Here is a 21,394-nt window from a genome sequence, read left to right on the forward strand (position 1 = left end):
ATCATCATCAGACAAGAACAAAAAACTAGTTTGCGGTTATTGGCCACCATCTGTTGCAACACAAAAATGTTGGAATTTATTGTTATTGAGAGTTTTCGTTATTTCCCCATATCGAGAATCAGTCTTTTTCTCGTTTTATTAATTACTAATCTCCCTTGTACATTCAATTTGTCACGTAATCTACGTTGTCAATCATTTTGCTGTCCATGCATCATCTCCATCATCACGATCAGTATTGCCTTCTTTCATTGAGGCGGTGTGGTGGTTTCAAAAAATAAGCTCTCTGTGGTTTTCCACAATTCATATATGTAAAAACCATTTTTGTTATTTATAAATATCCATGATAAATAAATCTATTGTGGTTTTAATTGACGTATAAAAAACTAGATTTTATATGTGTAAACGTAGTTTAATCATAAAATAAACCTTTTGAAATAAATAGAAATAACGGGAATTATATATTAGACACAAAGACATAAAAGTATAAAGATAGGACAATTGATACGTAAGCAATTTCCAATACATGGCTTTTCCTCTGTTGTTACGATATCATAACAACAGAGCAAACAGTATTAAACGTTTTAAGGGCTATATCTTAAGCTTATAAAATGAACACATATATTTTGAGTGCAGACCTGTGATTTTATTTACATTTTATACAGACATTTTCGCGTATTGGCGTTTTTATTCTTAACATGCCTCTGTTATGCCTGATTCCCCCTGGATATGTTTTCATAAACTATTTTTTCAAAATGCATTTTGTCGAGTCTTTACGGTTTCTATGTCTTTGTTAGACATTAATATAGGGCTTTAGAGATCGACTTTTGTCTAAACATTATTGCTCTGTTTCAGAACCTGCAAAAATTACCTATTCATTGAAATTGTTCTCGATTTGCCCTTTATAAATTTATTAATTTAATTATTTATTTTAATAAATGCTATAAATCAAATGCTAGTATAAGTATGCTATAACAAATGCTCTTTTGTAGGAACTGTAAGAATCCTCTAATCGAAATTATTTTCGATTTATCCTTTATAAAATTCCAATGTTTTATGCGTTTTCTTCAATACGAGAACGGACAGGGATAGATCAGCTGATAAGTGACATTTGTGTAGCAATCGATTTTTGTCAAAAAAAAAAAAAAATAAATAAATTGGTAAGAGGGCCTATGTCATGATCTAATAATATGGTCACCTAGCTAGCCAAAAGGTAGCTGTTAATTCTCAAGTCTAATGTCAAAATTTAGACTTTGTATACGTATGCATGGTGGAAGTCAAGTCACAATAATGGATTTTGACAGTAAACTTAAGAAGCAGCTGATATCCAGTTGGGGTCCATGGATGACCTTATTAATATGCCTTGGACTAAAGCGGTGTACACACTATCATTTTTGACTGTCAACTTTTTTATCGATTACTGACTGTCCAACAACCATAAATATGTTTGTGGTTGTCAGATGAATGACAAACATGTGAGGCCACACTATCAAACAAGCAAAATTTGGGCAAGAGTGCCATTCAAAAATTCTAGTATGTACACCGCATACGTTTTCATAATATGAAGCCAATTCACAATAATAAATTTTGACAATAAACTTGAGAAACAGCTGATCTTCCCGGATGGCATAATAAATTGACCTTGTATGAAAACCAGTATTTATGACATGTAAACATAAACTTAGGTTATATGTTTAGGGTCCTATAAATGGAATTTAAACCAATCAGCTGATCGCTCATCAATTACAACTAAAATCTGACAACAAATATATTTTTAGTGTATGATGTTTGTAATTTCATTTATGGTATGTAAACATAACCTTAGAATATATTTTTGAAGATCTATAAATGATTAAAATAAAAAAACTTTCGCAAATCAAATCATATGTAAACATAACCTTAGGTTACATGTTTAGGGATCTATAAGTGGTTTTTAAGCAAATCAGCTGATCGCTTAACAGCCATTGACGGATTACAACTAAAATCTGACAACAAATATTTTGTTAGAGTGTGATGTTTGCAATTTCATTTATGGTATGTCAACATAATCATAGACAATATTTTTGATGATCTATAAGTGGACTTTAAGCAAATCAGCTGATAGCATAGTAAATAAGCAACAAAAAGTTACTGATTAAAATAATAAGACTTTCGCAAATCAAATCAACGATGGATTAAAATAAAAAATGTGCAAATCATAATTGTTCATAGTGTCATGGAATTTATAATCATAACCCTAAGATTCTATAAACGGTCTTTAAGCAAATCAGCTGGTCGAATTATTAAACTTAAAAACCTTGTGAAAACAGAAGGACCTTATGTACTAAAATTGTGAGTACATCAGCTGAACGGCGGATTAAAACATAAAACATTGAGAAATTCATAATGTTTCGTAATGTTGTGGGATATGTGAACATAACCCCAGCTAATTAAAAAAATTAACAATCTAAAATTGTGAGTACATCAGCTGATCGGCGGATTAAAACAAAAAACATTGAGAAAATCATAATTTTTCATAATGTTGTGGGATATGTGAACATAACCTCAGCTAATATGTTTAGGGCTCTATAAATTGACTTTGATCAACTCAGCTATGCAAATGCATTAAAAAAATGAACAATCTACAATATGAAGTACATCAGCTGATCGACGGATTCAAACAAAAAACCACTCAGATAATAATAATGTTTCGTAATGTTGTGGGATATGTGAACATAGCGAATATTTTAAGGTCTCTATAAATGGACTGATTCAAAATTCAATCAGCTGATAGACAGATATAAACAAAAAAGCATTGAACCATTCAGCTGATCGATCGAATTATAACGAAAATTCGACAAAATTCACTTTTTTCTCATTTTAATAATAAAATAAATATTTTTTAGTTTTGAAAACATTTTTTTATAAACAATTATATTATTACTAATACATCTCATTATATATTACTCATACTTAACTAATAATATCATTTTTATCATTTGTTTGTTTCGATTTTAGTTCATTACCACAAACCCCTAGAAACCATCCTCATCATCATCTCATCACAAATTTATACCATATCCACATAAGGTCATACACAAAACCACATCAACATGTTGCTACATCCATTTCATCCGTCTATTGCCTATCTAAATGATTCTAGTAATTTTGAATCCAGTTTTGAGGTGAAATATATACCAACCAACACACGAGCGAAAGATATAGAAAATCCACAACAAAACGGAGATTTTCGTGAAATAGATCGTGAAGCATTATTGAGATTTGTACAAGAATTTGAGGCATTACAATTCTACGACAGAAGTAACAAATCAACACCGAAAAAATCAATAAATTCCGAAGAAAATCTCCACTACAATTTACCCATAAATGATCAAATAATATCCGGAAATTGTTCAGCATCTCGAAGTTTAAGACATTCCATCGAATTATCGTCATCATTAGAAATACCGATTTTAAGAAATCACAAGAAAAATCTATGGCCATCTGAAGAACTGGAGGAGGAGCATTTTGATTTACCCTATTATCCCCACAATTTTAGTGAAACATCGCATCATTCAAATTCAGAATTATTTCAAAATATGGGTTGCAAATCTTTGAAATCTTGTGAATCTCTTGACGATGATGCAGCGCCTGAAGAGTCAATTGAATTAATGGCTCACAATTTAAATAGTTCCAGTGATTCAACATCATCGATAGAATTACAACCACCTCTCCTACCATCGTTTAAAATAACTCCACCAAGAATGAGCCACAGTTCTGCCTCTGATTTGGGTCGATTTTTACGTTGTTCATTTAATGTAAAACGTGCCAAAATCACCCCGTTGCAACGTTCGATAAGCGTCAGCACCGAAACGCAATTGAGTGACATCTCCAGCAAGGCGAAACGGAATATTTTGGAGGATCGTACAAATAAAAATAATGGTGGCAGAAGTTCATTGTCGGTAAGTGGAATATGGAAAAAAATAATTTTTATAAGTCATTAAAAAAATAGGAAAAGCAAGGACGCAAAGGAGAGACACATAAAAAGATTTTAGATATACTTCTTTATTATTTTAAGCTTCAAACATATATTTAAGGTCACTTGCGAGATTTGGCGCCCAATTAAAAAAACTCTCAGGGGATAAAATATGTACACGATTTACATTGCGAAACATACGAAGAGTGACTTACGACATGTTTGGTTCAAACACCCAAAAAGAAGCAACGTTTTTTTATTGATCGTTTCGTGTTGCCAAACAACAAAAAACTTCACCCATCCAAGTGATGCCAACCGCATCATATTTCGTTTATTTTGGCAACTCGTTGAAGACAACGCCAATGATAAAACTTTTATTCTGTCCGCATTTTTAAACAGCTTTTATACGAATATTTTCCAGTTAGATTAGGGGTTTGAAAATTTTTTAGCTATTATTATTATTTTGAAGAACAAAATTAAAGTCCTAAGAAAAGGATAAGGAAGAGAACATGTCTAATCAGGCTACTTACTTCCCATAATGGATTGGCACTGATCTAGTATGATTACGGTAAAAAAGGGGATTTGGCGCCCAAATCAGTTGGGTCGTTCCGAAACGACATAATTCAAACGAAAAATTCCGCAGAAAGCTCGATTATTTCGTACAACTAGTTCCTTTTACTCCCGTCATTCCTTTTTGCTCTCGTTCACCTAGTTCGTTTTGATTCAAACTATTTTGATTCAAAAATGAATGAACTCGTTAATATTGCGGAACAAACCGAAAAAGTTCCAACCGCTTCAGGAACTAGGCTCTACTAGGCTCTCCAATTTCATTTACTGGAGAAATTATATAAATTACTTGTTTTTCAGATGATCTGTCAGTACTTTGGACTAAATATGTCCCTGCTTTCGCAACCAATTTTTTGGCGCCCAACCTAATTAAATAAAATTTTCTTACTTATTTTTAATGCATCTAGACAATTTGGCGCCCAGCTAAATATGTACGATAATTAAAAGCCACGTTTCTTGGTGATGGAAGTTTGAACATAATTCAAATAACTATTTCCGGTTAATTCGGTCGTTTGGAGTTTCAAGTAAACATAATCGATGAAGGAAATGATTTCCAATTTTTTTTTATTCTCAGGGCATTATAATTTTAATAAACCATCCAACCAGACATTTTGGCGCCCAACTAAATGGGCCTGATAAATTAAAATCACTTTCACTTGAAGAAGACAGTTCTTTATAGTCTCTTCGGGAATTTAGGTAATTGCGCACAATAAAAATATATATTCAAGATCACTTGGTCCATTTGGCGCCCAACTAGAAACACTGGAAAAATTAAATACATTTCTTGTATTAAATGTGAGTTACTAGAACTCAGTCGTTTCGACAAGTGCCAATCCGGTAAATAATGTGATTGCATCCAACCGAAGACAACTTGGTACATTTGGCGCCCAATTAAAAAAAAAACACTGGAAGAAAATAAAAACACAGGTTAAGGTGTGAACTACTGGAACTTCCAACTAATGTCATTCTGACCTTTGTTTTCAGACAATTAGAATTCCGAGTCATTTGGCGCCCAACTAAAGCACTTCAAGAAAATTTGGAATCTCGTTTAACAGTATGTTTACATTTAACCGGATTTCGTTAACCCAGTGGGTTTCAATTGTCAATTCCTTTGCATATATTTCAAATAAATCCTCATAATGTAGGGTAACCCGGCAAAAAGTTCTAATGTATATGCCGTTTAAAATAATTTGGATAGCTTCAAATCAGAACAATATATCTTCGGTTAATAGGATATTTTGCGCTCAACTGTTTTCGGTTTCAAAGTAATCAGTCGTTTCGACGATTCTCAATCGGACAAATAATATGGTATGGCGCCCAACCCAAGACGACTTGGTCAATTTGGCGAACAACTAAATGCACTGGAAGAATTAAATAGAATCCTTGCATTAGGTGTGACCTACCAAGACTTAGAACTAATGTCTTTCTTACCTTTGTTTACAGACAATTAGAATTCTGAGCCAACTAGGCCTTTTGGCACCCAACTAAATCAATTCCATTTAAGCAGGAAAAGTTGGTGGCTATTGAAATCGTTTGACGTCTCGGAATCCCATTGAAAATAATTCGGACAATATATTTTCGGTTAAAGAATATTTGGCGCCCAACTAAAAAACTCTCAACGGATAAAATACATTAAATTTTGGACAAATAATTTTGGGTTTAGGAACTAATCAGCCTTTTGGACTAGAGTCAATCCGGCAAATATTATGGTAATGGCGCCCAACTTAAGATTATTTAGGTTTCAGCTCACACATCTAAGAATTTCCTTTATTTGGCGCCCAACATATTACATTATTTAAGTTTAAAAGCCGGACTTAAATTAGACTTACTTAGCTGGCTTGTGAAAGAACATTTGTTCCTTAAGCCGAGTAGATTAGAGATTATGACTGAATTCAACCCATTCTAGTACGAATTTTAAGGGTTAAATTTATAAAAAAAATTTAACCCTTAAAGGATCGTCTTTCAGCGCTATTGCAACATTTTTGACAGAGACCTATTCTATCACGAAGACTAATTCTAGTACGAATTTATAAAAACAACTTTATTTTGGCGCCCAACTAAAAAATTACAATCATTTTCTAATGTGGATTGTTTGTCTTTTTGCTATATTTTTGACAGAGACCTAATATTAGCCATAATTTTTTATGTTTCCTTCATACTTTCTTCACAGCACAATTTTTTGATATTTCCTTTCTGGCTCCCGATTAGAAATTAATTATAAATACTACCCATGATAGTCTGAACCTGAACCTTTTTCTACCCAACGAATTCGATTATAATTCGTTGGAAAAAAATAAAAAAAGGTTGAATTTCTAAACACTTTATTTTGGCGCCCAACTAAAAGAGCGCAACAAAGTCCTCGCATTTCAGCTCTATTGTAACATTTTTGACAGATACCTATTATTCACCAAAATTTTATTTTATTTACCACCTTCATAGATTTCTTTGCAACGCAATTTTTCAATAATTCTTTATGGCGCCCGATTAGAAACTGTGACAGAATATCACCCATTAGAGTCTGAATTACCCATGTTTGCAACCAGCTAATTTGATTCTTGTTCGGTGGATAAATTTTAACATAAAAAGTGTAAAATTTTTAAATATTTTAATTTGGCGCCCAACGAAAAAACGGAAACAAAGTCATCGTCTTTCAGCGGTCATGCAACATTTTTGACAGAGACCTAATATTAGCCATAATTTCATATACCACCTACATAGATTTCTTTACAACATCAGATTTCAATATCTTTTAATTACCTTCTCCAAAAATAGAGCCTAACAAGATTTCTATCAAAATTTTTTGCTTATCTTCTTCCTCAAAAAAGAAAAAAAAACAATTTCTCCCCTATAGCCAAAAACAAAACAACAATATAAAACTAATTAAACCTCCTTACCTCCAATGCAGCTGCAAATAAAATAAAACCTTCATATTTTCTTGCGGTCGCACACACACACATTCTCTTCTTCGTTTACGTATATTTTTAGAGCTTTATCTTATCGAAGCGGTAAGCGAAGAGAGAAAATCGAAAACAATTTTTTTACAAATACTTTTTCTCTTTGTTCCACTGTGGTTCAATGTTCATCATCATCATCATCGCTACCACCATCCATGTCGTGGATAGACAGACAGACATATGAATGAAATCTTATATATTCCTACAAGCATACCAAACGCACATACATACATTTTTTCCTAATAATGTGTCAATCAAACACTGTTATTATATACATACACCCAAACATGCTTACAGACAATCTGTAAGCTGTTTAAAAAAATAAAGATCTTCACGATGATCTGAAACTTAAATGGGGCTCGCCCAAAATAACAAAATAAAATACCGCATAACTTACATACATATCGTTTGTCTATCTATCTGTCTGTCTTACTGATTGTTTGGCTGTCTGTCTGTCTGTTTGCCTCCATGACAAGCATACAAATATACACATATATCCATCTATGTAGAATGCCATTGTCATCTACACTATGCATGCATACATCATAGTTAATTTGTATACTCTTTCCCACAGGCAGGCATTCTCACTCTTCTTTTGTTTCTCCACATTCATTTGTAATTACGCTCATTGATTAATGGAGGGGGTTGCCACATGTATGGGTTCTTATTTCGATGGAGGAGTTTATTTGAAAATCTCATTGGAAATTTTAAAAATGTGAATTAGGATCTTAAGATAAATTTTCCGTTTAATTGGTTTCGGAGATCAAAATACATATAATCATGTTATTATCATTTGAAGAGAATACCTATTCTTAATTCATGTATAAAGTGGGAATCACATACGAGGATTTTGGCCTGGCCTGTTAAGTTGGCTTAATACGAAATGTCAATTTATAAAAGAATATAAGGGTCAAATTTGATTTTGGACACAGTCCTCCTTTATTCTTTTACAATAAGAGAAAGCCAACTTAACATGCCAAGCCTGGGGTCCTCTTTCGCCCTTAACGTTTTTCGACCTGACGTTTTGGCGCCCAACTAAATTTATTCGATGAATAAAAAACCTGTTTCATTTGAATCAGTTGTGTGTCTTTCAGAAATTTAAGAAAATTCACATAAATAAAAAAAATTACATTTGGCGCCCAACTTTCGATGAATTAAATACACCATTTTAATTTCAATAAACAATATCGTTGATCGTAATCAGCATTAGGCTTAATTCAAGTATAATCATATTCATCTGGACGTTTTGTATACTTGATGATTTAAAGTCGCTTTCATTTGAAGAAGGAACTTTTTGCGCGATTTGATGTTTTTTATCGAGACGTTATGGCGCCCAACTGGACGTTTTGGCGCCCAACTAAATACACTCGATGAATTAAAATCGCTTTCATTTGCAGAAGGTACTTCTTACGCGATTTGATGTTTTCATCGGGAATTTAGGAAATTATCACCTAAGAAACTAAGAAAATTCTTCATATGCAAAAGACCATTTGGCGCCCAACTAAAAAACATCCAATGAATTAAATACGCTCTTAATTTTCTCTTCAGGAATTTAAAAATTTACCCACAATAAAAAATCATTTAGACCATTTAGTGGTACCTGTTCTTTTCATTGATTTAGGAACTTGGACATAATTAAATTAAAACATTTGGCGCCCAACTGAAAACAATCGATAAATAAAATACGTTTCTTTTTTGTTCCTGATGTTCTCTTCGAAAATTTGGGAAATTACGCGTAATAAAAAAGAGCAATTTGGCGCCCAACTGTATATATTAGATGAATAAAATATGCTTCTTGTGACCTACCAGGACTTTTCAATAAAGTTTTACTGGTTTTTGTTCGGATTCCGACAGGCTCAAAAACACACTCCGCAGGCAACTACGTCTTTTGGCGCCCAACTAAATCACTTCCATTTGAGCCCGATAATAAGTAAGTTTATAAGGACGTTTTGGCGCCCAAATTAATATCCAGATCCTGATATAAAATATATTCTTCTTTAGAAGCTCAAGGGAATATTTTCACAAAAATTACTAAGACACACCCCTGTTATGTTCTGCACATTGTCGAGCGTGAAAAATTTAAATTTTATTAATTTTTACTAATTAACTGGCATCTCCCTGATCAAATCAAGATATTTGAATTCCCTCTGTAAAAATTAAAAAAAAAAAATGAATTCGAATTTACATTTCCCTTATCTTTCAGAGAGTTGTAAATTAGCTGTCAATAAAAATTAAAGCAATGAAGTGGGGAAATATGGACCAAATTTCTTAAATATCCCTCATCGGCAGATATGCATTTTGCACTTCAAGATTTAATCGGTTTAAAACAATAGATCTGTTGGGCGCCATAGTTCTACAAACAAACTTTAGTTGAGCGCCAAATATCCTATTCAGTAGATAGACATTCAGACGAAAAGTGTTGTTGTAGCGGCCCTATTGCTTTTACACTAAAAGTGTAGTTTTTTTTGGATTTAAATTTTTTTAAATACTATCTACCTTTAGTTGGGCGCCATATTTACTAATTATCATTGAGATCATATCCCACTCCCCAACGGGGGAACGTTTTCCCCAGAAATTTGTAAATGCTTCCGCTTCATTTTGGTACGTTAAAGGTCCTCTTGGAAATTCAAGAGAATATTTTGCGAAACATTACTAAGACAGACTGCTGCTATATTCTGCATATTGTCTAAAATGGACAAATTCTTAAATCCAAAATTTTCTTCATTTTCCTAATTGCCCTAAAAACAATATTTTTACTAGTTAACTGGCAACTCTTTGATGATTGGGCGCCGAATGTCCCAATTATCCTTCATCGGACGATAGGCGTGTTGACATTCAAAATCAGAATTCAAAAGTAGATCTGTTCTGCTGTTCTGTTCTACAAACATACCTGAGTTGGTCGCCAAATATGCTAATCGGTAGAAAGGCACTCAGACTAAATGTGTAGATCTTTTGGGTTCAGAAAAAAAATTAAATACGACATACCTTTAGATGGGCGCCATATTTCCTACTTACCTTTGAGATCAAAACCCATCATATTAAAGAAGTAATACCAACGGGGGGAACGTATTTCCCAGAAATTTTTCAATGCTTCCGCTTTATTTTTGGTACGTTCGGTCCTCTAATCCTAAAAGTGTAGATCTTTTGGGTTCAACAAATTTAAATAATTACTTACCTTTAGTTGGGCGCCATATTTCCTACTTACCTTTGAGATCATAACCCTATGTTGGTACTCAAGTATTCCATCAGATTGAACAAAAAATAGCAACGGGGGGAACGTTTCCCCCACACATTTTTTAATGATTCCGTTTCATGTTTTTGATACGTTGAAGGTCCTTGGTTTTTCTGTTCCTCTTTGGAAGATCAAGGGAATATTTTCCCAAAAATTACTAAGACAGCCCCCTGTTATCTTCTGCCTATTGTCGAACATGGAAAATTCTTAAATCCGAAATTTTCTTTTCTTTCCCCTTGCCCCAAAAAACATATTTTTACTATTTAATTGGCAACTCTCTGATCCCATCAAAACAATTAATATGAAAACCTAGCATTTTCTTCTCTCTAACTGCTGTGAAGAGTGAGTGAGTGTGTGTGTGTCGGTCGGTCAATTAAAGTACAACAACACACTTCACTTTCCACCGTCACTACTCATCAGAATAACAACTGCCGATGGTGGTGGTTGCGGTCGCTCGGTCTTGGAGGTTCGTTGGTTAATAGTAAGTAGATGATGGCTTGTGGAGAATACACAATGAATTGTTGTTACTGCTCTTCAGTGCTGTTCATTGCCGACGTCGTCGTTGTTGTTGTAGTAGTTTCATAGTTAGTGTTGTTGTTTTTGTAAATACCAAAACAAATACCAGCGTAAAAAAATAATGGACGCATATATGCACTGCATGCCCCACCGCCCGGCATTATTTTGTGTATGTGAACGATGGCCCAGAAGGGGTATCACTCACAGGCAGAGCTGGGCAGGGCAGGGCACATAAATGAAAGATGTGGCTTATATGACGACGACAACAACGACAACAGTCGAACGAACGAACAACACCAGCAACAACAAATAAAATCTATTTTTCTTTCTTGACTTTTGCGAAAAAAAATACAATTTTCAGTTGTATTTTGAGCGTTGAAGTTTGGTGATATTACAAATATGGCGTCGGCAAGTGAAGATACTATTGTGCTGGCAGTCGGTGTGCTAACGAATTAAAATCCAAGCAACAACAACAACAAAAAAAGAAATTTCGCAATCAAACAAATAAGCTAAGCAAAAAAAAAACAACAAACAGACGACACAAACAAAAAAAATGTCTCAATGTCTCTAAAAATTTGGATGGTCGTTTTCGAAAAAAATTAATAGCAAAAACAAAAAGAAAACAATTAAATAAAAAAAGTAATTGAAGAAATTATTGCAAAAGAAGAAGAAAAAAGAAAAATACAAATTATTTTTAAAATTACAAATCAAAATCAAAGTTCACCTTCAGTTAAACAATACAACACTTGGAAAAGACAACAACAACGGCACTTGGAATAAGAAGAAGAACAACAACAATAAATGTAAGACAACCCATCATCGTAATAATCGACTTCGTCATCATTATTATCGATGACTTTGTTTAATTAATTCATTTCTAATGGAAAGAAATTTTATTTTCGAAATTGTGACTGTCAAACAATATCGATCACGTTTGAATTTCTTTTTTGTTATTTTTTTAAATCCCCCATTGCTGCCCATTCGCTAGTTCATGGCAAAATTAGATTTTTGCCAAACATTAGCAAATTAGTCGTTGAGTTAGTTAATTGCTAGTTTCAAAAATTTCTTTTATCGCTTGCAATTCGTATCCCCTATTGGAGAGTGGGTGTGTGTGTGTGGGCGGGTGTGTGTGTGTGCGTAATACCTTTTGCTATGCCCTCCCTGAAGTGTTATTAATCAAATAGATTTTTTCCTGGAAACATGTTTTTTCGTCACATCTCCTTTATCAAATGATATCAACACTTGTCAACAACACCCAGAAACAACAACAGCAAAAAATAAAAGGAAACGGAAATGTTAAAGGAATTTAAGGTTGGTGTTTATTTTGAAAAGTGAAAATTATTGAGCGGTGTAACAACGCCAAGTTTTAGTAATTCTCTGAAGGACAATCTCGGCCTAAAAAGGAAACGGAAATTATGGCTGGGAACTTTCTCCCAAAAATCGGTCTATATAGTGTTTACACGGAATCATTTTTTTGTATAAGAAAATAATTTCGAATTGTGAGTCCAGAGAACATGATGTCTTGTTATATGAGTGGTAATGAGGACAGCAACAACGTGGTCTATGGACAAAACTATTGTCAAAAATTTAGGAATTTTTGATTTCCTCTTTCAAAAAAAAAAAAAAAAAAAAAACAAAAAATAATTATAATAATTTTACATTTACCGCATCTTTTATAGAGCTTGAAATTTGTTGTCCTGGTAAGACCAAATATGGACCAAATTTCTTAATTATCCTTTATCGGCAGATATGCATGTTGTCATTCAAGATTTAATCGGATTTCAAAAGTAGATATGTTAGGCAGGCACTCAGACTAAAAGTGTAGATCTTTTGGGTTCAAAAATTTAACATACTACATTTAGTTGGGCGCCATAGAACATGCCGCCTAGGTATATGTTTAGAAAATTTGGATTCCCGCTTTCAAAAAAATAAGCACATCTTTTAGAGAATTCAAAATTAAAACAGTTAAGAACAATAAAAATTAAGGGAATGAAATAAGAAACTATAGGCGTGATTGGGCGCGAAATTTCCTAACTATCCTTCATCGGTAGATAGGCATGTTATCATTCAAGATTCAATCAGATTTCAAGAGTAGATATGTTGGGCGCCATAATTCTACAAATAACTTTGAGTTGAGCGCCAAATATCGTAATCGGTAGTGTAGATCTTTTGGGTTCAAAAATTTTACATACTACCTTTAATTCGGCGCCATGTTGCCTTGGTATAGTGTGACAATGCGGACAGTACCAATGAGAGTTATGGAGACTATCACACTCATTACGAAAATATATTGGAGATTTTGATGCCCTCTTTCAAAAAAATGAATTGGAATTTACATTTTCCACATCCTTCAGAGATTTCCATATTAACTGTCTTGGTAAGATCGATAAAAAAATAGGGAAAATATAGGCTTGTTGGGCACCAAATGTGACAATTATCCTTCATCGGTAGATAGGCATGTTGTCATGCAAGAGTAGATCTGTTGGGCGCCATAATTCTAAAAACAAATTTGTGTTGAGCGCCAAATATCCTCATCGGTAGATAGGCACTCAGACTAAAAGTGTAGATCTTTTGGGTTCAACAAATTACAAAATATTACCTACCTTTAGTTGGGCGCCATTTTTCCTATTTATTTTTGAGATCATAACCCTATATTGGTACTCAAGCACTCCATCCGATTAAAGAAGTAATAAAAACGGGGGGAACATTTTCCCTAGAAAAAATTATCAATGCTTCCGCTTCATTTTTGGTACGTTCAAGGTCCTCTAATCCTAAAAGTGTAGAACTTTTGGGTTCAACAAATTTAAAATTTTGCCTACCTTTAGTTGGGCGCCATATTTCTTACTTATTTTTTGAGATCATGATCCTATGATGGTACTCAAGCATTCCATCAGATCAACGGGGGCAACTTTTTCCCCAAAAAAATTTTCAATGCTTTCGCTTCATTTTTGGTACGTTCAAAGTCCTCTGTTTGTCTGTTTTTCTTGGAAGTTCAAGAGAATATTTTCCCAAAAAGTACTATGACTTTGACCCCTATTAACTCCTGACCATTGTCGAGCATGGAAAATTATTTAATCCAATTTTTCTTCATTTACTCTTTTAAAGGTGTAGCACTTGCCTAAATACCCATGATGGATAATTAGGTCAATTGGAGCCCACTACATTTACGCTTTCCATTTAACCGAATGCTTGAATGCAAATTTGGCGCCCAAGTAAAGGTTGTAAGGTGAATTTTGGCGCCCAACTGGTCTTCTTTTTCAGACTGCCTAAATTTTCACTTTTAAAATACCTAGGGGCAATTGCGAAATGTGAATCTTGGCGCCTAACATATATATTATGTTAGTCTGAGGGAAACATTGATTGCCAACATGTCTATAAATACCCATGGCGGATAATTACCGAATTTAGCGTACATTTATTCACTATTTCATAATAGCTGATAGCCTGATTGCAAATTTGGCGCCCAACAAATGAATAAATGATGCGTTGTTTTCGCCCAAGTTAAGTCTGTCTAAACGTTTCACTGTTGTGATAAGGAATAATTACGAAATTTGGCGCCCAACTTAAGTCTGTCTAAACGTTTTACTGTTATGATAAGGAATAATTACAGAATTTGGCGCCCAACAAAATCTTGTAATATGAATTCTGGCGCCCAACAGATATTCTGTTTTAATTTGACTAAGACTTTTTTGCCAGCATGTCTAAATACCCATTAGGGATAAATGGAAATGTTGACGCCCAACATATTTACTCTTTTAATCTAACAGAAAATTTACACATTTGGCGCCCAACTGCATGAAGGATTTTTTGCCCAACATATCTTTTTTTAGATTTAATGTCAAAATACTAATAGGGAGTAATTGCCAAATTTGGCGCCCAACTAAATCTTGCAATTTTAATGTTGTAGGTTATCAGATTTACAGCATATCTAAATATCCGTTAGGGATAAAAGGGAAATTTGGCGCCCAATGTATTTATTATTTTAATCTAACAGAAAGTTTACACAGTTGGCGCCCAACATATCTACTTTTTCAGTCTGACTCAAAGTTTTAATGCCAAAATACTTATGTACTAATAAGTAGAAATGGTATTTACAGAATTGTTACCGGGTATTTACCCTTTGCGTACTTACCCACTGCCCAACTCTACTAATAGGGGATAATTGCCAAATTTGGGACCCAAACTAAATCTTGAAATTTGAATTTTGGCTCCCATCAGATATACTATCTTAGTGTGACCGAAACTTTGATTACCATCCTACCTAAATACCCATAAGAAATAATCAGGACATTTGGCGCCCAACACATTTATTATTTTAACATGACTGCAAATTTTAACCTAAATGCAAATTTGGCGCTTAACATATCTCATCTTTGAGTCAAATTGCCTATGTACTGATAAGGAATAATTGCGATATTTGCCGCCGAACTAAATCTTGTAATTTGAATTTTGGCGTCCAAACGATATAATCCTTTAGTCGGACAGGAATATTGATTGCCAACATTCATTAATACCCATGAGGGATAATTGAGAAATATGGCGCCCAATTTATCTGTGTTTAATTAATTTTGGCGCCCACCTGATCTACTCTTTTCGTCTGACTATAAGCTCGATTGCTAAGATCCATAATAAGTGATGAAGAATAAATAAAAAAAATGTTCGTGCAACTAAAATTTATATCCCACGTTTTCCCCAGATTGGCCCCTTAGTTGTTGATGTGGTTCAAATTATCTCTGTCTTACCAAACCCATTCGAAAAATCTCATGTTTATCCCATATACGTATGCCTAGTTGAGAATTTGGAATTTGAAAAAAATAACGATTCGTTTGCATTAATCTCAATTTCCGAATTCTTTAGATTTTCACTTCACATCCAAATAGCAGAGGCAAAAAAGCGTATTGCAAATATTCGCATAATCACAGACATTTTGAAATTATTTACAGTTAAAAAGAAAATTACAGTTTCCTGTATGCAGTTTTTTTATACACAAACGCGATCGTCTGTGTGTGTGTATATGTGAGTGTGTCAGTGAGTGGCAACTAACCACAGTGAAGCGGTAAATATAAATGCCACATTGTTCTACTTTTAATGAATGAATAACAGCGAAAATACGGTCACCAATAATACATCTACAGCTTACTGCGATCGAGAGAGTCACAGGCAGGCAGTCAGTCGAGCAGACAAATTGTCGTTGTAGCAGACGCAACAGCGGGTTAGAATGTAAAACAAACGTGATTTCAAGTTGACAACAAACATTTTGGTTTGTTTTATGAACCTTAGCGGACGTGTTTAGGTTATTGTAATAAACAATGTTTTTTGTTGTTGTTGGTTTACATTATTCTCATGTTCCCCCTTCCACTTTTTGTTTTTTTTTCCTCCTTCACAGAGTCGTCTTTTTCCCAGCAGCGGCAGAACATCACCTTTTCGCCGGGTTTGGGAACATTCATCATTGCGTTCGCCACGTTCCGATCGATACAACCTGAGTCCACGTAAAAGTTGTAATCCGGAGCAACGTTGTTCCTCCCCCATGATTGCGACAGATGACGATGTCTTTCTGGCGGGTACTGTTCCTGTCAAACCACAACTGCAACTACTACCCACGGCACGTAGAGCCTCCGATAAGGTGACCTCCAGCAATAATGTACAGCAACAAATCAAAACCTCGCGAGTCGGATCATGGGCCATATCATTTGAAAATCTATTAGATGATCCCGCCGGTTTGGCCACATTTGCCGAATTTCTAAAGATGGAATTCTCTGTCGAGAATATTTACTTTTGGACTGCCTGTGAACGTTATCGGAATACCGAGAGCCAAGCGGAGCGACAGGCTCAGGCAAAACAAATTTTTGCCAAACATTTGGCCAGCACTTGTTGTGAACCCGTTAACCTAGATTCACAGACACGCAACATAAGTCCCGAAGCTCTGGAACAAGCTGAAAAGGAACTGTTTTCCAAGGCCCAAAAACAGATTTTCCATTTGATGAAATTCGATAGCTACCAAAGATTTATTCGCTCCGATTTATATAAGAATTGTCAAAATGCTGAGGAAAAAAATCAACCTCTACCCTATGGGGCTGATAACCTAGACGCCCTGCTGAGGACAAATTTTTTACAAAGTGCCTCGCCAAAGGTAAGTCAAGGAAGGCTGAACCGGCTTACAGTTTTGCTAACTTAATGCTCAAAGATTTCCTCTTCTTTCTTTGCCAATCTAGTTAAAAAAATCGGCCAGCAACGCGGAAGATCGTCGTCGTAAAATATTATTGCCTTGGCATCGCAAGACACGTAGCAAATCACGTGATCGTATGGACGCCGAATCGGCATCATCGGCAGATGATAACGCCGAAGCAGCTCTAACCAATAGCAATGCTTTAAATACTCTAATTATGAGGACGGCGGCGGCGGGTAAAATGACACCATCGAAATCGGCTGAAACCCTGAGAACCCTCAACTCACCCACATGCCATCTGTGTCGGGTGAAATTCTCCGATGAGGCCACAACAATTGTGCAAATCAAACCGCATGAGACGGTGGGTCAACTGGTCGAACGGGTGCTGGAAAAACGTGGTCTACACTATCGCCTCTACGAAGTCATACTCAAGTCGGAAAACAAAACAATCGATTTACAGGCCAGCTCTCAAATAATCGCCGGTGAAGATGTTGAAATTGAACCAAGTATTACCTTTAAGCTGTATTTACCGGATCCCAAGGTGATCTCGGTAAAGAGTAAACCAAAGAAACAACTACACGAGATTGTCAGTTCGATATTGCAAAAATATAATTACGATATGAACGCGGTGGATGTATTGCGACGTGATACCATGGAGAGTATGAATCTCTACCAGCCGGTAACCAATGTGGATGGTCAACGTTTACATGTGGTCTTAAAGGAAACCAACACGGCGACGACCACCACCTCAATATCCAATAATGGTGCTGCTGATTATCAAAATGATAATATTTCATTGAACTATTTGAAATCAAAAGAACTGGCTAACGAATTTAAAGCTCGAAATGCTAAAAATAGTACCATTAGTAGTTCCGAGAATAATCTAAACGCGTTAAGTTCTAAAGAGAGAAGGGGATCGAATCAATTAATGGATTTGGGCGAATTTAAGGTGAGTTGCATGGCGAAATCTTACATTTATTGTTGTATTTTCTTTTTTTGCCATGGAAAAGTTATCGATAACAGTATTTTTCTGTAAACATGTTATCGATAACATGTCTCTAAATTATCGATAACAATTTTTTTGTTGCTTTAAAAAATGTCGATAACAGTTTTTTTTAGAAAAATGTCCTTATTAAAATTGTCGATAACAATATTTTCCTACATGAAATATATCGATTATAACTATTCTCTATAAAAAAATTATCGATAATAATTTTCCTCTAAAGAAAAATTGTCGATAATAATAGCACAATTACCTAAATCCTTTTTCTCAATAGAAAAATTGTCGATAACCCCTTTTTAATAAAAAAAATACCGATGATATTTTTCTCTACAGAAAAATTATCGATAATAATTTTTCTGGAGAAAAAATATCGATAAAAGTTTTTCTCTACAAAAATTATCGATTATAATTTTTCTCTATAAAAAATATTGATAACTTTTTTTCTATAGAAAATGATCGATACCCATTTTTTCTATATAGAACAATTATCGTAAATAATTTTTATCCATAGAAAATTTGTCGATAAACATTTTTTTCTATAACAAATTTTCGATAATGCTTATTGTATAGAAAAATTATCGATAATAATTTTTTGGTAACGAAAAATTATCGATAATATTTTTTTTATCAAAATTTATCGATAAGATTTTTTCTCTATAGAAAAGTTATCGATAATAATTTTTCTCTATAGAAATTTGTTCGATAATACTTTTTATATAGAAAAATTATCGATTATAAGTTGTCTCTATATCATGGCCTATAAATAAGGTCACCAAGGGAGACCAGCTGATTATCGATACCTCTCAAGTTTGCTGTCAAAATGCATTATTGTGAATTGAATTATGAAAACGTAAACAAAGTCGAAATTTTTGACATTAGACTTGAGAAAAAACAGCTGTTTTCCGATTTCGATTGCTATCTTAGTGACCTTATTAATAGATCTTGTATCAATATATTATATTTGTATCTCTATACAAAAATTATCGATAATAAATTTTCTCTATAGAAAAATTATCGATAACAATTTTTCTCCATAGAAAAATGGTCGATAATAATTTCTCTCTATAGAAATGTTGTCAATTATAATTTTTTTACCAATAATAATTTTTCTCTATAGAAAAATTATCGATAATATGTTTTCCATGACCGATAACTAGTTTTATTTATAGAAAAATAGTTGTAACAATGTTTCTTTATTGACAAATTATCGATAACAAATTTTATAAGTTTTCAAAGGGGGAATATTATCGATAACTAGTTTACCATAGAGAAAAATTATCGTTATGGAATTTCCGGTAGATAAAATTGATCAACAAAAATATTTCCATAGAGACAAGTTATCGATAACAAAGGAAAGGGGAAAGATTGTTTGTGTCGATAACAACATTTTTATTTTAGCCAATTTTTCGATAATTCCTTTATAGATGATTTTATTAGATAAATTATTAATAAATTAATTTATTTTATTGCTTTTCTTTTTTAGTCCAACGAAAGTGGTTCGGAAACCTCTCTAAATGGTCGAAAGACTGGTTCCTTTAATTTTCGTACTAGAGGGAAGATACCAATTCTTATACGGCAACATTCCAGTGAACCACAAAGTACTGCAAGTGAACTGAATAAACCGATTATTGCCAAACTGAAAGCGGGTGCAAAATTACAAGTGACAGAGAGAGTGGCCGAGAAGCAAGGTAAATACGACAAATAACCTTAATCTATTAAATAAACAAAAAGTAATTTATCTTTTCTTTCTCTAGACGAACTACTGCTTAGCCTTAAATCCCGTTTGGATAATCAACCCATAATGAGCACCAGTAGCAGTATTCCAAGCATATTGCCCTCAGACTATACACGCAACAATAAAGAAAATCAACAAAATGATACAGCTTTAACATTACGCCAAATACGTTCCAATTTAAGTCCCGTCAATAAAACCCCGAATCCACAATCCAATCAAATGATTTGTCCACCTCCGCTGCCCATGGAAAAACCCATCCATCTTATACGGAAACAATCGATAACATTGAAACGCAACTCACTGTTGAGTAATGGTGGCGATGACGCTGAGTGCGAAGTATCCTCAAATAATTCCGATACTAATGAAACGAGTAGTGCAGCTTGTAAAGGACCACCACCTTTACCACCAAAACCAAAGGTTCTACCAACCAAACCCTCAAATTGGGGTGCTAATAACTCAGATTAATTTTTAGGAGACCGACATACGGACGTATACCACTACGTCTGCGACTACTACTGAATTTATGCATTCATATTTATGTTTGTTTACTTTTATTATGTTTATTATTATTATGAGATTTTTTAAGTTTATGTTATGTTTTTATTAATGAAATATTTAAATACTATATGATTTTTATAAAAATGTGTGTATATATTTATTTAGACAAGTTTTGTTACTAATTTTTAAAAATAGAAATTTATTATCAATTATATGATATAAAATTTTTTATATAGAACTTTAGAAAGTTATTTAATATACAAATATATATTTTTAACAAATAACACTAATTTCAGAAGATTTTCGTTTAAATTATGACTTTAGGGTCGTTCGCTAACGTAAACAGGGGACGGAGACAGACAAAGGGGACTCGATTTAGAATGAGTTTTTGTTCGAGAATACATTTTGATACGATCATATAATTATATGATAGCAAACGATCGAAATTGCTCGAGTTATCGGTTTATCAAAGTAATCAGTAGTCGATCGGTCAACATCATATGGTATATATTAGGTTCGTTCGTTTACTCAATAATTTGTACAAATTATTACAAAATGTTGTTCGTTTACCCAAAAGTTCAGTTAAAGAGAATGAATTGAGAGAGCAGATTTGACTGTAGTGTTACTGAGTATTTGCAAATACTTACAAGGAAAATTTACTCAGTACGAATTTTTTGTACCATCAGCTGACATTTCATCAGCTGTTTTGTTATGATTTGTAAATTGTTCTCAAGCAAATTGGTTATTTTATGTATTTTATATTGATTTTGT

General features: G+C 33.8%; 1 protein-coding gene across 1 annotated transcript; it reads left to right on the top strand.

Annotated features, from left to right (window-relative positions):
* Window positions 1–3,089: 3,089 nt before the first annotated feature.
* On the top strand, window positions 3,090–20,590 carry LOC133329210 (regulator of G-protein signaling loco-like). Its single transcript, XM_061537704.1, has 5 exons — window positions 3,090–3,938; window positions 16,608–17,351; window positions 17,434–18,336; window positions 19,874–20,078; window positions 20,145–20,590. Exons 1-5 carry the CDS (start codon window positions 3,090–3,092, stop codon window positions 20,588–20,590), a joined length of 3,147 nt encoding a protein of 1,048 aa, XP_061393688.1.
* The last annotated feature ends 804 nt before the right edge of the window (window positions 20,591–21,394 follow it).

The sequence above is a fragment of the Musca vetustissima genome, unplaced genomic scaffold, assembly GCF_032173495.1.
Source record: "Musca vetustissima isolate MV318-11 ecotype Yass unplaced genomic scaffold, APGP_CSIRO_Mvet_v1 utg19330, whole genome shotgun sequence".
Classification (NCBI taxonomy): domain Eukaryota; kingdom Metazoa; phylum Arthropoda; class Insecta; order Diptera; family Muscidae; genus Musca; species Musca vetustissima.